Source organism: Gymnoscopelus microlampas, assembly GCF_963454915.1.
Source record: "Gymnoscopelus microlampas genome assembly, chromosome: 9".
Lineage (NCBI taxonomy): Eukaryota > Metazoa > Chordata > Actinopteri > Myctophiformes > Myctophidae > Gymnoscopelus > Gymnoscopelus microlampas.
Genome location: NC_139946.1, coordinates 611,285 through 629,863, shown reverse-complemented (window position 1 = coordinate 629,863; position 18,579 = coordinate 611,285). Strand labels below are relative to the sequence as shown.

The 18,579-nt window shown below is 40.0% G+C and overlaps 1 protein-coding gene across 7 annotated transcripts in view; it reads left to right on the top strand.

The window, feature by feature from the left end:
• Window positions 1-18,579, top strand: part of szt2 (SZT2 subunit of KICSTOR complex) — a 197,013-nt gene that overhangs the window by 161,631 nt on the left and 16,803 nt on the right. For 6 of the 7 annotated variants that reach the window (XM_084065742.1, XM_084065743.1, XM_084065745.1 and 3 more), the window contains 7 exons: window positions 1,903-1,999; window positions 2,264-2,344; window positions 4,473-4,547; window positions 6,583-6,648; window positions 12,137-12,350; window positions 14,185-14,368; window positions 15,328-15,450. In XM_084065742.1, the coding sequence (XP_083921868.1) occupies window positions 1,903-1,999; window positions 2,264-2,344; window positions 4,473-4,547; window positions 6,583-6,648; window positions 12,137-12,350; window positions 14,185-14,368; window positions 15,328-15,450 (840 nt within the window). The remainder of the gene's footprint in view (window positions 1-1,902; window positions 2,000-2,263; window positions 2,345-4,472; window positions 4,548-6,582; window positions 6,649-12,136; window positions 12,351-14,184; window positions 14,369-15,327; window positions 15,451-18,579) is intronic. The other variant, XM_084065746.1, reaches the window with a different exon arrangement.

Here is an 18,579-nt window from a genome sequence, read left to right as displayed (position 1 = left end):
TACTTTGCAGATGTCAATTATTATATTATAAAACATACATTAACCACTTCGGCCCTATTTTATTCCTAGGCTATTTGAAAATAGCCGATCTACAAGCTCACACCGCGTCGCGTCACGGCGTGTTGTGAGCTTGTATATCGTCTATTGTCAAACATTTCAGTACTTTTACTTTTGGTACTTCAAGTATATTTTGATGCCAATACTTTTGTACTTTTACTCAAGTAATGTTTTAATTCCGGAATTTTACTTGTAACAGAGTATTTCTACAATGCAGTATTGATACTTTTACTTAAGTAAGAAATGTGAGTACTTTTTCCACCACTGCCGATAACTTGTGTCTCGTTCGATACCGAGTACCGATCTGATAATAGTGTGTAATTTAACACTTGGGGTTCCAGAGGTTTATTAACTCTCTCAGTGCCAAGCCCCGAGTTATCCCGAGTTTTTTCTGAATGCCCTCAGTGCCAGAACGAGAAATCCCAAGTTTTTACTTAATGTTGTTTTATAGACCGTCACGGTCTGATCTTGAATCCGAAGGGAGCAGTAAAACTGTAGCACAAACGGATACGGAAATAATGGACTTCGGAAATAATCTTTCCCGTCGACTCCATGTTTGTAGTTTTTTTTCTTTCGCCTGTATCTCTGTTCTTTTTTTTTTGTCCAGTTTTCAGAGGAGACGCGTGTTTCCAACGGCCTGTAGCGAAGGGGACACTAGCTCCGGATGTAATGTTTTTCCTCCGGAGCAATAGTGAGAGACTCCTGCTCCGGAAACACACAGTGAATCGATCGATAAATATGGATATAAACTTTTATGACAACTTTAAAATTACTAAAAACACTCCGACTAACGCCTGGAACAATAATATTTCTAAAGTGATCCTCCATTGCAAAGTGATCACCCATCGAAAACGGCTCGTTTCCACCACGTTAAAAAAGAAATGGAGATATGAAGCTTTTTCTCAAGGTTTTATAATGGGTGTGGACGGGAGGTCGTTTTTTTGGCATGGATCCACTTCCGTCCGCCCCTTCTTTCAAGCTCTGTGAATCATTCCAAAGTTGTGTTAGAACGCCCCACGTGGAAAAATAGATATATAAATAAATTAATCTCTTCCCTTAGATCTACGGTTTTGGCACTCAACGCGACTATTTACAAAACCGTAGATATACGGTTTTGGCACCCAATGTGTTAAAAGAAATCTAGGACAGCGGTACTCAAAGTGGGGTCCACGGACTCTCAGACCCTTACAGGTCTGTAACTCTGAGCATGTACAAATGGAACTAAATGGGCCCATTTGGTTCCAGTTGTACACTCTCAGTTATGAGGGTCCTTTAATGATATATTTTTTGAGAACCACTGATCTAGGAATCAATAAAAATGATGAATAATTGTTAAAGTGCATCTACAAGTTAGTCAAATAATCATGTAAATAGTACAGTAAGAGTATAAAAAAAAATCAGTCGTGCAACTGAAGCATTCAAAATATTACTGTAAATGAAATAGCATGTGATAAACTAGAAAATATTGTTCCATTTCGTGTAGCACAGTGGTTCTCAGATCTTTCGATTTCCACCACCCCCATAACTCTAAGAGTGTACAAATGGAACCCGGGTCCATTTGGTTCCATTTGTACACTCTCAGAGTTACACACCCGTAAGGGGCCATTTGGAAACCCCTTAAGGAACCATGAGTTTTCAGTGTTTCCAGTGAGCCAACATGCACAATATCAGCACCCTGACTCTGTTTGACCAGAATGGAACAGAGCCGTCATTAGAATCATTGGTAACACCTGTGAATGTCTTCACAATATGTCTGCTGTGCACAGAGCCTATTTGGCGGTCCTTGATATGAAAATGTTTGAGAAGCACTGTATTAATTACTCAATGAACATGGTTCTATTGCAGCGTAGCTCGAGCGCGTGCCGCCATGCTGAGCTCCATGTCCTCAGAAGGAAGAATGTCCTTCTCATACGTCAAACAGAAGAGCGAAGACAGCCCCAAGGTTAACACACACACACACACACACACACACACACACACACACACACACACACAAACACACACACACATTTGTATTACTATACTTGTGAGGACATGAACATTTTAGGATGACAATTTTATGAATGCCATTCTTACAAAAAAATATATATATACATTTTTAACGTGTAAGCCTAGAGCCGAAAAATAGCAGATCTACAAGATCACAACGCGTTGCACTGCTACACGTTGTGAGCTTATAGATCGGCTATTTATGAACTTTCCACAGACTACAGGATCGAGCCCTACTGTCTACCACCTGCAGAGGGCACTGCCGGGGGGCATTGTCCTCATGGAGCTGGCCTTTCAGGTAAGCAGAAAACCGTGTTGAATAATTGAGATGCACTTTTAAAAAAATAGAGATTTGCACCACCGATCCGACCAATATGTCTGAGTCGTAGTGTCGGGGTGTCAGAGTACCCGTCTGTCTGTGTTCCTTTATGTCCATATATGGAGATCCCTGATGTCATCAGTATATGCCCATCATATTGGCATGCCTATATATGGACATATTGGTCGGATCGGTGGTTCTGGACTACCACCTATCCAAACGACTCGACGGCGGACACCGCACGGGAACATTTTGTATTATCATTTTTGGGCGGTGTAACCGCCCCTATATGTGAGGTTTGGACATCGACATTCGCTGCACTGTGATTGGCCACCATTGTACCCCCCTAACCGTGCACTGTGATTGGCCACCATTGTACACCCCTAACCCCTACACATTCAATGCAAATCTATACTTTTCTTTAAGTGAGCTTCCATCACTGTGATGACCACTAGCTGCAATGTGATTGGCTGACTCTATTGGCTGACTCTATTCAGGACTGTGATTGGCTAGCGAAACACATGACACATGTGAATAGCCCTATAAATAGGACTATGCACTTAACTCTTTGGCTGCCATTGACGCAGATCTGCGTTCTTTTGCGCAAAAGCCCGCACGCTGCCATTGACGCAGATCTGCGTTCTTTCAAAAAAAACAAAAAAAAACGTTTTTATTTTTTTTATTTGACCCAAAGACCAAGGAGATACGATTTTCCGAAGATTTAGACTCCCAGACACTTCCTTGTAACTTAAAACTTAAAAATTCTGTATCTCGGCTCCTAAGTACTTTTTTTTTCTCATTGAAAAAGTCTGGCAGTCTACTGTAGGAAAAAAAAAAGAAGATGGCAGCCATGTGTTAAAAAAAACACATTTATGTTTTTTTTTTAAGTGAGTCATGGGTCTGTGATGACCATTGTGATGACCACACACCGCCCACTTCACACTGGGTGTGATTTTTGGGGCGGTGTAACCGCCCCCTATAAGTGAGGTTTGGACACTGACCAATCCTGCACCGTGATTGGCCAATAGTCTACAACGCAGTGTACAACGCTAACCCTTCCACAGTCAATGCAAATCTATACTTTTGCAAAGTCAGCCAATCACATTACAGCTAGTGTCATCACAACTAGCTGTAATGTGATTGGCTGACTGTGGCTTTGCAAATTCAGGACTGTGATTGGCTAGCGAAACACATGACACATGTGCAGCCCTATGAATAGCAGTATGGACTTAAAAAAACACATCTATGCTTTTTTTAAGTGAGTCATGTTGTGATGACCACACACCGCCCACTTCACACTGGGTGTGATTTTGTATATATATATATGTAATCAATGTGTACATTGATTAATTTGATTAACTGTTGCAGCCCAATTGAGATGGATATAGTAATTTAAAAATGTTTACTGAACGTTTTCATCATTGACATTAACATCAACTGCATTTGTCAGGGCTTTTTAGATGTTAACTGACCACTGTAACATGCATAAAACGGATTAATTTGATGCCCAATGCAGTATACATGTGTCTAAATGGCTTCCTTTTTTGGACAAGTGACACTCACATTCTGAAAGGTTTCATGACATCAAATGTGTTTTATTTTTCAGTTTTTTTTTTTTTGGTTTTCTGACCTCAATTACACCCCAAAAAACTGAACTTAGAACATTCAGTGGATTTTCTGTGGTCTAAAAAAAACCTGCCATGGCTGGTGGATTTTTCAGTTAAAACCTTTTAATACACGTTTGAAGGACCATGTTAAAGACTTTTAATGTTTTGTAAACCAGCATGTCATGAAACCTTTAAAATGGCCAAAATGGCATTTTTAGGCAACATTATTTTTTGGCTGTGTTCCTAGTTATAACTGCCATGTGCCCCCATTATGTTTACAAACATGTTTATAAACAAACCCAGTATGTGTATAAACATGTTTACGAACGTAATGGTTTCTTTATAAACATAATGGATTTATTTATAAACTGTGTGTGTGTGTGTGTGTGTGTGTGTGTGTGTGTGTGTGTGTGTGTGTGTGTGTGTGTGTGTGTGTGTGTGTGTGTGTGTGTGTGTGTGTGTGTGTGTGTGTGTGTGTGTGTGTGCACGCGCTACATTAGGGCTGTTATTTCTGTGTGAAGCAGTATGCTCTGGAGTGTTCCCGCATCCCCATGGGCCAGACTGTCAACTCACAGGTACACACTGTTTTACACACAGTAACACACTACTCATACACAAGTAAGACGCGCAAACGCGGGAAGCGAACGCAAAACAAAAAATAATAATAATAATGAAAAAAAAATATTTAAAAAAAAGTAACCAATACATTTTTTTAAAAATATACCAAATAATTCTGTGTTAAAAGGAGCATCTTAGAAAAATACAATTTTTTTACGAATGTTTTTGAACAATTCAACAAAGTGTTTGAAGTGCCTGTTTCACCCACTTCCGGGGGGCGGACCCAAAATCCGAGGCCGAAGTATTTGTTCGTAGACCCCCACTTAGGGGGGGTAGAAAAAGTTTGGGAGCGATTCGGGCACTTTTCATTTAACATGGGGTTTCAATGGGGAGTTTTTAGGAGCCTTCCCCGGGGCTTCCGGGGGAAGGGGCGGGCTTAAACACGACCTTGACAGGTGTGTTCAGTTTTCAAAGACCTTTCATTTGATGTATGGTACGTCTATACTGGACATTTACTTGGCTGCACACAGGCAGTGCAGACATACTGCACACAGACACGCACACACAGAGACACAACCCGAGCACGGTTTCATAGTAGGCTCCACTTGCGCGGAGGCGCGCCTTCGGCTCGCCTCCTTCCGCTGCGTTCGCAATAACCCTTAACACAGCACTAGTCTATACACTGTATACAGGCTTTAACACAACCATAGCCCCACATGCTCAACTGTGTGCAGACTCGGGACCAACGCAAACGGCGACTTCCACATCCTATAGTCTGGGACCGAACATTTCTGCCACAGGCACTTTCCCCCATTTAACCCTTTAAGACCGGGAATGCATCTGTGTCCTTTTAGATTTCTTTGGCTATTAAAAAATAGCAGATATCCAAGCTCATAGCGCGGCACCGGGTGCCTTAAATGGAAGCTTGTTGAGCACCAAAAATAGCTGATCTACGTACAAGCTCGCAATGTGTCTCGCTGCGACACATTGTGATCGGCTATTGCGGTCATTACTTGGTCAAACGGGCAATTCAATAGATAAAGAGTGTTTGAATTGGTCAGACAATAGGATGCATGTTCAGAAGCATCTTCCATACAACCCTAATGGTCTCAGATATTTCATAAAAGAAAAGCTTGTGAAAGTCTGTCATTCCTTCACCTGGTTGGCTGCATGTAGAACAGCAGGAACATACGTAGGTTTAGAACAATATTACTAAAACCATCATAATTCTACATGCATATTGTAACTCTGTAGGAAACAGAGTGCTATTGTTGGGGCAGTGGTGGAAAAAGTACTCAAATGTTTTACTTAAGAAAAAGCATCAATTCTGCAATGCAGAAGTACTCTGTTACAAGTAAAAGTCCAGAATTAAAAATGTGCTTGAGTAAAAGTACAACAGTATTGGTATCAAAATGTGCTCACAATGCGACGCGTTGTGAGCTTGTAGATCGGCTATTTTCAAATAGCCTAGTTATAAAATATGGCTAAAGTGGGTAATGTATGTTTTATAATGTCAAAAGCAAAAGTAACTAGTAACTAAAGTTTTCAAATAATTGTAGTGGAGTAAAAGTATAATATTTGCCTCCGAGATGTAGTGGAGTAGAAGTAAAAGTATAGACAATTGGAAATACTCCAGTAAAGTAAAAGTACCTCAAAATTGTACTTAAGTACAGTACTTGAGTAAATGTACTTAGTTACTTTACACCACTGTTGTTGGGAGGACTCCTTTCACGCCATTTCACAAATCCCAGATTGGGACATGGCCTGACAACGTTTTCAGTGGGATTTCATTTTTGAATCCATGCAGATGCTTTTATTGCAGCAAAAGTTGTTGTGATGCTTCGAGCTAAACGCTCTTCCTCCTCCTCTTCTTTTTTTATGGATGGTAAAGTATGATGAAAGAATGCATGGTATAAAATTAAGTAAAACAAAGATGACTTGATGCACTCACATTAACAAATCAAATTGAAACATTTTAAATGATCAACTTGGGTCCAGAGCAGACTCGGCTGTCTGCCCAGTCCCATCACCATGTCCTCATCTCTCCACTAGGGGCCACTGTTCACCAAACCCCGGTGCAAGCCATTCCCAGAAGGCACCGTGGTGTCTGACTCTGCGGTATGTCCCCTCTATCCTACAGGAAGGGGAGGGGCTCACTTCAATTGGCTCCACCTCTTCCCCTTCCTCAACTTTCTGCCGCCAGCGTTGCTTCAATCGTCTCTTTTTTCTCAATCCCTGCTCCTTCAGCTTCTCTCTCTTGTAGAGTCCCGGCCATTTGTCGCTCTGGCTGAAAAATTGCCACCGTTTTTTTTGTTTTTTTCCAACACTTTCAAGCTGACGTCCCTATTTTTAGGCATTTCATTAAAAGCGAACATTTTCAAAGCTCACCAGGTTATGAGCTTGTAGATCGGCTGTTTTTGATTGTATTTGTGGTTATATTAACCACGAATGCTTATATTTTATTCATATTTAGCTTGTTTTTTGTATAAAGTTAAATGTTCTTTTCATATGTTGACATTTAATATATTATGCTTTTTTAATTCATTAAAAACTGTATGTTTTAATTCATTCATAAGTACATTTTACTAATTAAATTGTACGTTTTTCGAATTGATTTCAGGATTTTTCAATTTTGTTTTTGTTTTGAAATATCGCTTCAAAACATCGCTACCGATGACATCGGTCAGTGGTTCTCAAAGTGGGGTCCGGGGACCCTCAGGGTTACTTGAAGGGGATCCAAATGGACCCTTACAGGTCTGTAACTCTGAGTTATGGTGCTCCTTGAAATTAAAAAAAGTTTGACAACCACAGACATAGGTCATCCAAAGCTGTATGATGGGCGGGGCTCTACTGTCTTGCTTTCTGACTGGGATTGGGGACCTTTCTCCCTCTGTTTAATGGGGTTCTCAGAGCAGCCTTTGGCAGCTATGGTTACTGACACCTACAGCTTGACATTCTTTTATGTCCGAATCTCCAGCGACTGAAGGAGGACTGAGGATCAGCTGTCCTCTGTCTTCAACCTCTTAAAGGAGTAGTTCACCCCAAAAAAACACACATTTTCTGTCAATTACACACACCCCATGAAGCCTTGATTTGTTTTGTTTTAGTCAAATTCCTAAGCCAACAATTTGATGACCTGCTGAGTCGCAGAGTCTCCTACTGAGTCTTGTATGAGCAGATGACCGGTCATCAACTTACTGGCTTAGGAATGCGACAAAAACAAAAAACAATCTCAAGGCTTCATGGGGTTTGTACAGTGGTGGAAAAAGTACTTAAATTCTCTACTTAAGTAAAAGTACCAATACTGCAATATAAAAATACTCTGATCAAGTCCAGAATTCAAAATCTACTTGAGTAAAAGTACAAAAGTATTGGCATGAAAATGTACTTAAAGTACCAAAAGTAAAAGTACTAAATATTTAAAAATAGCAGATCTACAAGCTCACAATGCGACGCATTGTGAGCTTGTAGATCGGCTATTTTCAAATAGCCTAGGTATAAAATAGATAGAATAGATAAAATATATCATAATGTATATCTGAAAAGTAACTAGTAACTAAAGTTTTCAAAAAAATGTAGTGGAGTAAATGTACAATATTTGCCTCTGAGATGTAGTGGAGTAGAAGTAAAAGTATTGGAAATTGGAAATACTCAAGTAAAGTACAAATACCTAAAAATGTTACTTAAGTACAGTACTTAAGTAAATGTACTTAGTTACTTTCCACCACTGGGTGTGTAATTGATAGAAAATAAGTAATGTTTTGGGTGAACTACTCCTTTAAACACATAGTTGACCGGTTTCCCTCACGGCTCTATACTAGATCTGCTCCTTTTTTACCTTCAACAACCAAATCTCTTCACCGAAAATAGCCCTGACACGTGAGCTTAAGAGCAGGAATAGGGCATAGCAGTGGCGGCCATTTTGTGGTTCCACGGATAGAAAGCCCATTCATTTTTCCAATAGAGATTTCCGGAAATATTTATGTAAATTAGTGTAAGCCTGGAACCAAGCCATCCAGGCTCCTGGTGAATCATGACCATACGACATTTGATTCTCTGTCAACACATATTTGAAATCCGCTATATACGGCTATATAATATAATTACATATTCAAATAGTTTGGTTACACAGAATCAAATGGTCATGATTCACCAGGAGCCTGGATGGCTTTAATCTGGGACCTCGGTAGCACAATCGATGAAGGGGCGGTCCCTTTTTTTTCCAAGCTACTTGCCAGGTGATTGGATGATCCCGCCCCTAGCAGCCGCTGATTGGTTCGAACACGCAGCGCTGCGAGCAGCGCTACTGTGTGAGCGAGTCCAGATGGAGGCTGTATTGTGAAGTCAATACCGCCCCCATCTGGCACTTTAGGATGGCTTAGTTCCAGGCTTAAAATCATGCTGCTACATGACTGTAATGTAAAGTATATAGCTAGGACCACAATGGAAACAAGCACTTAGGACTTGGTGTATTATCCTTTTAGCATCATTGTGTAATTGTACCACTGTACTATTTTGCAAACTGTTAAAGTATTTGATCAATCAATCAATAAATATTTTTGGAAATATCTATGGGAATACTTTATGGGCTTTCTATCTGTGACACCACAAAATGGCCGCCACTGCTATGCCCTATAGAAGACACGTCTTGCTATTCTGAGCTGATTTGCTCCTCTACCCTATAGTATTGATTGTGCTGCCGGGAGCTTGTCAGTCATTGATTGAGTTTGTTCTTTCCTTTAATACTCGGACCTGATTTATACTCGGCCACATGACGGTGTCACATGCCGAAAACAGCCGCTGGATATGTGATTTTTGACTCACAACACCATGCACGACGAAGTATAAATCAAGCCTTTAGCTTAACAATCAACAATCAATGAGAAAATAACCAATACAATATTTAATTTACAATCAAATGTACATTACTAGGAATTTGATTGTGGTTCTTTAATTACCCTGAAGTCTGTTTGAATGTGTGACATCATTTCTATGAGAGTAACATGCAACCTTTCTCATGTCAGAGTTGAGATCACGTTGTGATCTTGTAGGTTGACTATTTTCCACACACGGCAATGTCAAGCGACAAAGCATAAATTAGGCTTCAACATAAATTAGGAACAGCACACATTGTGTAATTTTCATGGTGTTTAGCTTCAAGTCAGCACTAATAGTGTGACTGGCCTTTCTGGTAACACGTTTGCAGGTTGCTCCACAACGTTTTAGAAATGACGGTGTCCCTCGCTAACAGCCACGGGACATGTTGCCTGTGGAGTATAAATTGTTTAGGGGTCTTCTCTCTGGAGAACTCCATCCTTTCAGTGTGCTTATAAAGCCTGAGCCATCACTCAGGATTTTGTGGCGGAGATTAGTATTTCTTGAACAGTTTAGCATCATCTCTGATGTCTGGTTTGTTTTTGTGTGTGCTTAAGACTTTGCTATTCAGATTAAGTCCCTAGTCAAACAGCAGGACACTGCTTAATGTTTTGTCATGTTGAACTGACGTTTTGTGAGCCTACTGTACATACTAAATATAGTGTAAATTATACTGTTTTATCATGGCTGATCTTTCCTCCAATGAAATCGTTCAGTCTGCCTCTGCTTCAGGCTCTAGTGATTACATCTGTTCATAATAATTTGGTTTCTTCTCCTCTCAATTGGTAATGTTTTTCCCCTTTGTTCAATTTGTATTCTTTTTTGATCAGGTGCAGCTTTCAAAAACACAAAATCTTATTTCCACTGCATGCAATTTCTTCTATTTGCATCATGCAAGCTTTGTTGTCAGAACATGATGCAATACAAAGTGTTTTCAGGATGTTAGTGGTGTCAGAATGGAGGTTTCTCATTTGAAATATTTGCTTTCTTTATAAGACCACTGGTTTCCTGGTTGTTGAAGGCAACCATCCCATACACTTCATCTCTTATTCATTTCCACAACCAAAATGTTCATCTTTTGTTTCCTCAGTTGTGCCACTGTTGAAACATTCATCTATCTTCTTGTAGTTCAGACATTAATTGATAAACGAACAATTCTGACAATATGACATCACAAAATCTAGTATTTGTTTATTTATTTTTGTATTTATATTTATTTGTATTATTATAATTATATTTTGTATTATTAGTATTATTTTCAACTTCCTGTTGATTCTTAAAATTTGAAGATCCATGGATCTAGTCAGGATCGTATTCCTAATCCAGATTGTAAAATCAACAGGAAGTTTACTTGTTTTAAATAAATGAATATATTTATATATATATATTATATATATATTATATATTATGCCCTACTGGGGCATGTGAAGTTATTTAATGTCAGACGGCCGTGAGGATGGTTCCATTCATTTTAAAATGCATGATAAAGCAGTGTATGGTTCTAGGGATTCTACTGGTTCTACTGAGTGAAGACCCTCGCTGCCCTTCCGGCCAATAGCATTCGTTTTCCGGTTGCTTTTTGGGACTGGAAGTTCCAAGATGGTGATTTGCAGAACAAGTGGCCTCAAAGCGGGTCTGTAGAAAGCAATGGCTGACGTCACCGTTCCTTCGTCCAGTGGCACCTTTTAGATCCAGACCCAAAAAAAGAAATTAGATGTTTGTCCGGGACCCAAACTAGTGAAAATAGCAGATCTACAAGCTCACAACGTCTCACTTCACGCCACGTTATGAGCTTGTAGATGCTATTTTCACTACTTCTTAAACATTTTTATTTATTTATCATATATATATATATATATATATATATATATGTTACAGGGAAATTGGAAAACCTGTGAAATTGAAAAAGGAGTGCTCACCCCCCCCCCCCCCTCGCTTCCCCCTTTGTTATCGATTCACTTTGATTGCGAGTGGTGACGTTAATCTGTCTATGTAATCAACACACCTGTTACGTAGAGCCCCCCCACACACACACACACACGCGTGCACACACACACACACACACACACACACACACACACACACACACACACACACACACACACACACACACACACACACACACACTATGTGCACGGCTAATTAGAGAGTGTCGTGGATAGTAACCCATGAAAAGATCTATTCTCCCCCTATCGGTTTACAACTCGGACGGCGCTGATTCGACTAGCAGACCATCGGCCGGTCGGGACGGACACTCGCGCCTGGAGGCGCTCGGGCGCGCCTCCTCGGCCTCAAGGTCTGCTGAGTCGGCGCGCCTCTTGGCTAACCGCTTCATTATCCAACCTGTCGTAGAATATTTCTCTCATATTATCCATTTTATTTTCAGCGCTCCTCAGCGTTCCCCTAGCGTAGCTTCCTGGTTGCTATGTTGGGGGGAACAACAAAAGCCAGGTTCACCTCGCATCAAAGCCCGCCTCGCGCCGAAGCCCCGCGCCTAAAAACGAACATACCTTTCCAATTTCCCAACGAATGCCTATGTATGCATGTATGCATGCATGCATGCATGCATGCATGCATGCATGCATGCATGCATGTATGCATGTATATATATGTGTTTTTTTAGGTAGTAAATTGAAAAAAGATATGTACTTTTGACCCATAAAACAATTGGTCCGCCCGACCCACCGTTTTAGTCCATACGTGTTACAGTCCGTTCTCTGTTCCCCAATAGCTGTCCATGCTCTTCACGGAAGAATGCGACAAGGTGCGGGACCTGATGCACGTGCACTCGTTCAGCTACGACTTCCACCTGCGCGTGGTGCACCAGTACCTGGTGGGCTGTCACATGACGCTCAGGCAGGGCTACCAGCTCACCAGCTTCCTGGAGGACTTCATCGCCCACCACCCCGACATCCCCAAGTTCGGACGCAACCACGTCTACCAAGGCCAGTTGGTTTGCGTTGCTGTTAGACAATACAACTCATTCAGACCGGGAACGCACCTCTGTCATATTCTTTTTTTCTTTGGGCTATTCCAAAATAGCAGATCTACAAGCTCATAGCGTGGCACTTGGTGCCGCGCTACGGACCCTCATCTCAAAATATTTTGTTCCAGGAGAAGCAAAGATTTGAGTTAAAAATGTTCGCTTTAAAAAAAAAAATATATATATATATATATATATATATATATATTCAAAGATTTGCACAAAGTGTCATAATTTGTTTTTTAAACGCAGATCTAGCACAAGTGTAGCACAAAGTGACACGCTATGAGCTTGTAGATCTGCTATTTTTGTACAGCCAAATAATCAAAAATGACAGATACTTTTCCGGTTTTAATGGTTAAATGTTTTGTTTTGTAAATGAATGCCCTACTTAATTGCACAACAAAAGTTGCAAAAAAGCAGATCTACAAGCTCACCATGCGTCCTATTTTGGCGCTTTGTGAACTTGAAGATCTGCTATTTTACTTAGCACTTAATTTGAAAGATAATGAAGTCATTCTTCTCGTAACCAGACGTTTATAAAGATGAATCTGTATTGTTTGCCCGCACATGCTTTTGTTAAAGTGTTTTGTTTGTCCAGTGGTTCCAGTGATATCTAATATGACAGCTGTTCTCAAAGTGGGGTCCTTAAGGGGTTTCCAGGGGGTCCCCAGAAAAAAATGCTAATATAGAATGAACATTTTCTGACCCCTTATAGATCGGCTATTTGAAAATAGCTGATCTACATGCTGACAACACAACGAAATGTGATGTGTTGTGAGCTTTTAGATCTAACAATCTTGGAAACACAATGGAAAAATGTGGAATATTTTCCAAACTAAAATGTTTGGAACAACGCAGATGTGTTGCAAAGATGCAATACATCTTGTATGAGAACCGCTGTTCTATGACTGGTTCTCAATGCAAGGTATGGGGGAGCTGCACTGTAGATTGGGGGTACCTGAGATACAACAGTTGTGTCAAATGGGGGTCTGTGGCATAATGCATATCAAACTAGGGGTCCTTGAAGTGAAAAAGGTTGAGGACAGTGATGGAAGAAGTACTCACATGTTTTATTTAAGTAAAAGTATCGATACTGTAATGTAGATTTGATTTCCTATAACTTAAGTGGAGTAAAAAGTACAATATTTGCCTCTGAGATGTAGTGGAGTAGAAGTAAAAGTATTGAACATTGTAAATACCGCAACATTTTACTTAACCCATTTAGACCGGGAACGCATCTGTGTGTCATTTTTAGATGTCTTTGGCTATTCAAAAATAGCAGATATACAAGTATCTTGTAGATCTGCTATTTTTAGGAAAAATTGTGGGTCTTTAAATATATAAATATGTTTTAAATTTGTAACTCAAATCTTTGCTTCTGGGCGGATTCTACTAATGTCTTCTAAATCCTAACATTGTTTTGAAAAAACGTGTGTTGCTATAATATCAGTGGTTCTCAAAAAAATATATGTATTTGGCCATGGACCCCCCCCCCCCATCTCAAATTGTTTTGTTCCAGGGACCCCCAGAAGTTGTTAAAAATGTAGTTAAAAATGTTGGCTTAAAAAAATACATACATTCAAAGATTTGCACACATTTTCACGATTTTTCAAAAATAGCAAATCTACAAGCTCGTAGCGCGGCACTCAGTGCAGCGCTATGAGCTTGTATATCTGCTATTTTTGAATAGCCAAAGAAATCAAAAGATTACACAGATTCTTTCCCAGTCTAAGTGGCTTTACACCACTGGTGAATGAGCGTTGTGATCATCTCTTCCTCGTTGATCATGGCAGGGAGTTTCTCGGTGTCCACCGGTATGATAACGGCCCACCAGCTGTACAACTACATCACTGACCACGCCGGCACGTACAACATGAAGCCCATCCGCATGTCCAAGGCAGCCGTCCCCACCGACGCCAAGAAGGGAGCGCAGAGCGCCGACCTCCATGAATACGCCCTGGTGGCCTTATGGAACAGGTAGAGATCACACACACACACACACTAGGTCAAGTGGTGGAAAAAGTTTTCCTTAAGTAAAAGTATCAATACTGCAATGTAGATGTACTCTGTTACAAGTAAAAGTCCGGAATTAAAAAAATGTACTTGAGTAAAAGTACAAAAGTATTGGTATCAAAATGTACTTACGGTACCAAAAGTAAAAGTACTAAAACTGTTTGAAAATAGCAGATCTACAAGCTCACAACGTGTCGCGATGTGACACGTTGTGAGCTTGTAGATCTGCTATTTTCAAATAGCCTATGTATAAAATAGGGCTAAAATGTGTAATGTATGTTTTATAATGTATGTAATAATCTGCAAAGTAACTAGTAACTAAAGTTTTCAAATAATTGTAGTGGAGTAAAAGTACAATATTTGCCTCTGAGATGTAGTGGAGTAGAAGTAAAAATAGTGAAAATTGGAAATACTCCAGTAAAAGTACCTCCAAATTGTACTTAAGTACAGCACTTGAGTAAATGTACTTTACTGTACTTTGCGGAAGTAGGTTGGAGTCTATTCATTCCAATGGAAGAGCGAACGTGAACACAGCTTCTGAACCATGCTTTAGCTCCATGGTCACTGAACTAAATATTGGACCTCGTCGTCACAAGCCACACAATCCTCTCAAGATGTTTATACTAAAATGGCTTTTTTCAAAGAGACAATTCAGGAGAAAATCAACTTTATTATTGACCTTTCTCTGTCCCAGCAACACACTCTCGCGGGTTCTAGCACCAGAACATACACCAGAACAACATAGGATGTTCGCTAGATTTGCCGCCAAATGCCGGCGCCCACTTAGGAGACCATGTGTAGGATTTGTGTACTATGTTGCGTACTAAGTGGCTCCAATCGGGATGGTGTGTCTTCATAAATTAACCATCTTTGCCTGGAAGGTGCATTAATGTTTCTGAATGGTTTTGTCTTATCTTCGGTAGCTCTGGCTCCTACAAGGACCTGGAAGGACTGCGTCACCACGATGACTTTGACGTGTCGCTGCTGGTCTGTCACAATGCCGCTCCGTTTGAGGAGCAGTCCGAAGGAGAACGCCATCTGCTCAGGTAACTACATGTATATACACTAATGGATTCTGTGGGTTGAGCCCGCCAAGCCTCGGACTAGAACTAGGTCAGGTCAATTAACCCATAATATATCGATATATTTGGAAATTGGAACCAATAACCAACGTAAAGGTAGGGTAAATGATCTTTGGTCAAACTAAGTGTTAAATAGCTCTATATGCTGATAGTACTCATTGCTATAGAGTGTTTGTTCAGTAACAGGAGTCACTATGCCTCTCCAGCTCTTTATTAAACAGAACATGCATTTTCAGGTCATGATACCAATTTTATCCAATCAGGATAGAGAACTCAGTCAGGATACAGATTAAACAAGTGAACTTGTGATGACAAGAAACGAGCAGACAAAATCGGAACTGGAACACTATTAAAATGAAGCTGATAAATGGGTACTCTCTCCTGATTGGCTGAAATGTTGTCACCTACCTGAAAATGTATTTTCTGTTTATTAAAGAGCTGGAGAGACAGGAAAACCCCCGTTACCGAACAGACACTCTATAGCAATGATTACAATCAGAATATAGTGCTTTAACATTTTAATACAAAACGTTTTGTTTTAATTAAAACATATCACTTACCCTACCTTTAATCATTCCTGTGAGGTTATTAGTTAATTAGTTTGATTAAGAAAGTTTGTTGTTATTAAGGTTTCGAGAGCCTATCAGGCTTCGAAGCCTTATTACATCTCTTGGCTTTCCTCTTCCGCCGGTTTTGGCAGTTCTGGCCTAACCGCGTCGTCACTTTTTACGAAACTCGGCAATATGGTAGAGGGCTATGCCAAACGGCGAAGACCCGAAACTCACAATCATCGGCCAAAGGGTGGCGCTGTAGCACTCAATTGAAATATTCCAACTTTGAACAGGTACAACTCATGCCCTGTTTGACCTACAGCCATGAAACTTCGATACACACATGCGTCTCCTCATGCCGAACAACTTTCACAGTCTGACTTTTGACCTCTGACCTTTAGATCTCCCACCATTTCGAATTCTATGAAAAGCAGTAAAAAGCAGTAAAAGTCCATAGCTTTCTGGGATCTTTGAGCAATCTGCACGAAACTGTCTACACATGAACTTTGGTCCAATGCCGACAAACGTGAGCAAGCGGATTTTCCATAAGTGAAAACGTTAAGCTTTTATAAGCCAATGAAAATTGCAGTTTTATGACAAAGAAAATTGCAGTTGTTTGACACTTTGCAATATTGTAGAGGGTCATTCCAAGTATCACTGAAACCAATCTTACTCCAATTGGTCAAAGGGGGGCGCTATAGCAATTTTTTGAAAATGCAAACTTTAAAGAGGCAAAAGTCATGCCTCGTTTGGCCGACAGTCGTTGAACCTGCTTACACATGTGCCTTGACTCATGAGGAACACATGTATCACTTTGACCAGTAAGCTCTGCCCTTAGATTGTCTGCAATTTTGAGCAGTTTGAAAAACATTTAAATCCAGGATTTCTGAGCAATTTGCGTGAAAGTGTGTCATGTGTGTGAACTCCCTTTTCACTAGTTCAGGTGTGTTGCTCCAATAGCTTGATCGCTTAATCATCTGCCTTGAAACCACAGGGTTGCCGGTTCGAATCCCACCTCATGTAGACTTCATTATAATTGCATTGCACACAACATGACTGTATCAATGAATGCATGTGCAATTGTTAACCAGTAAGCTCCGCCATTAGATTGTCTGCAATTTTGAGCAGTTTGAAAAACATTTAAACCAAGGATTGCTGAGCAATTTGCGTGAAACTGTGTCAAATAAATGTTTGTGGCCCTTTTTCACAGGTTCAGGTGTGTTGGTTCAATAGCTTGATCGCTTAATCATCTGCCTTGAAACCACAGGGTTGCCGGTTCGAATCCCACCTCATGTAGACTTCATTATAATTGCATTGCACACAACATGACTGTATCAATGAATACATGTGCAATTGTTAAAGATGACAAGAAATGCATACTTGAAAGTAGTTATTTTCAATGTATGACGTACTTCATTCGCCCTTTTGTTTTGTTTTGTTGGATTCTCCTTTCTCGCTGTCTATTGCTGTGGATTCAATAGCTCCACCAGTAGAGTGTGAGCCTCATGTGCCGAAGGTCCATGGTTCAAATCCCATTGATTACAGTTTACATTTAGATTGCATTGTACAAAACATGACCCTGTTAATTCAGACGTGTGCAATTTTTAAACAATAACATGAAATGCTTTTTTGAGAGTAGTTGTTTTTATGTATGACATACTTTCTTGTGAAAATAGCCGATCTACAATCTCACAACTTTTCAGATAGCAACGCGTTGTGAGCTTGTAGGTCGACTATTTTCACTAGTTTCCATTCCGAAATATATTGAGCAGTTTGAAAAACATTAAAAAAACAAGGATTTCTGAGCCATTTGCATGAAACTGTGTCAAATAAATGTGTCAGGCCCTTTTTCACAGGTTCAGGTGTGTTGGTTCAATAGCTTGATCGCTTAATCATCTGCCTTGAAACCACAGGGTTGCCAGTTCGAATCCCACCTCATGTAGACTTCATTATAATTGCATTGCACACAACATGACTGTATCAATGATTGCATGTGCAATTGTTAAAGATAACGAGAAATGCATACTTGAAAGTAGTTATTTTCAATGCATGACGTACTTCATTCGCCCTTTTGTTTTGTTTTGTTAGATTCTCCTTTCTCACTGTCTGATCCTGTGGATTCAGGCTCCAGGTCCCTGGTTCAAATCCCACTGATTACAGTTTACATTTAAATTGCATTGTACAAAACATGACCCTGTTAATTCAGACATGTGCAACTTTTAAACAATAACATGAAATACTTTTTTGAGACTAGTTGTTTTTTTATGTACAACATACTTTCTTGTGAAAATAGCCAATCTCACAACTTTTCAGATAGCAACACATTGTCAGCTTGTAGATCAACTATTTTCACTAGTTTCCATTCCAAGAACACAAAACAAAACTTTATTGCTAAATATTTGTCAACCAGTAATCTAGAGTAGTTAGCAAAACAGAGGCTTGGTTCATAACGGACTGAAAAACCTATAGATATCAACAGACACCATCAGGGAGGCCATATTTCTAGCTCAATAAGAAGAGAGGCAGACTGTGAATCCATAGG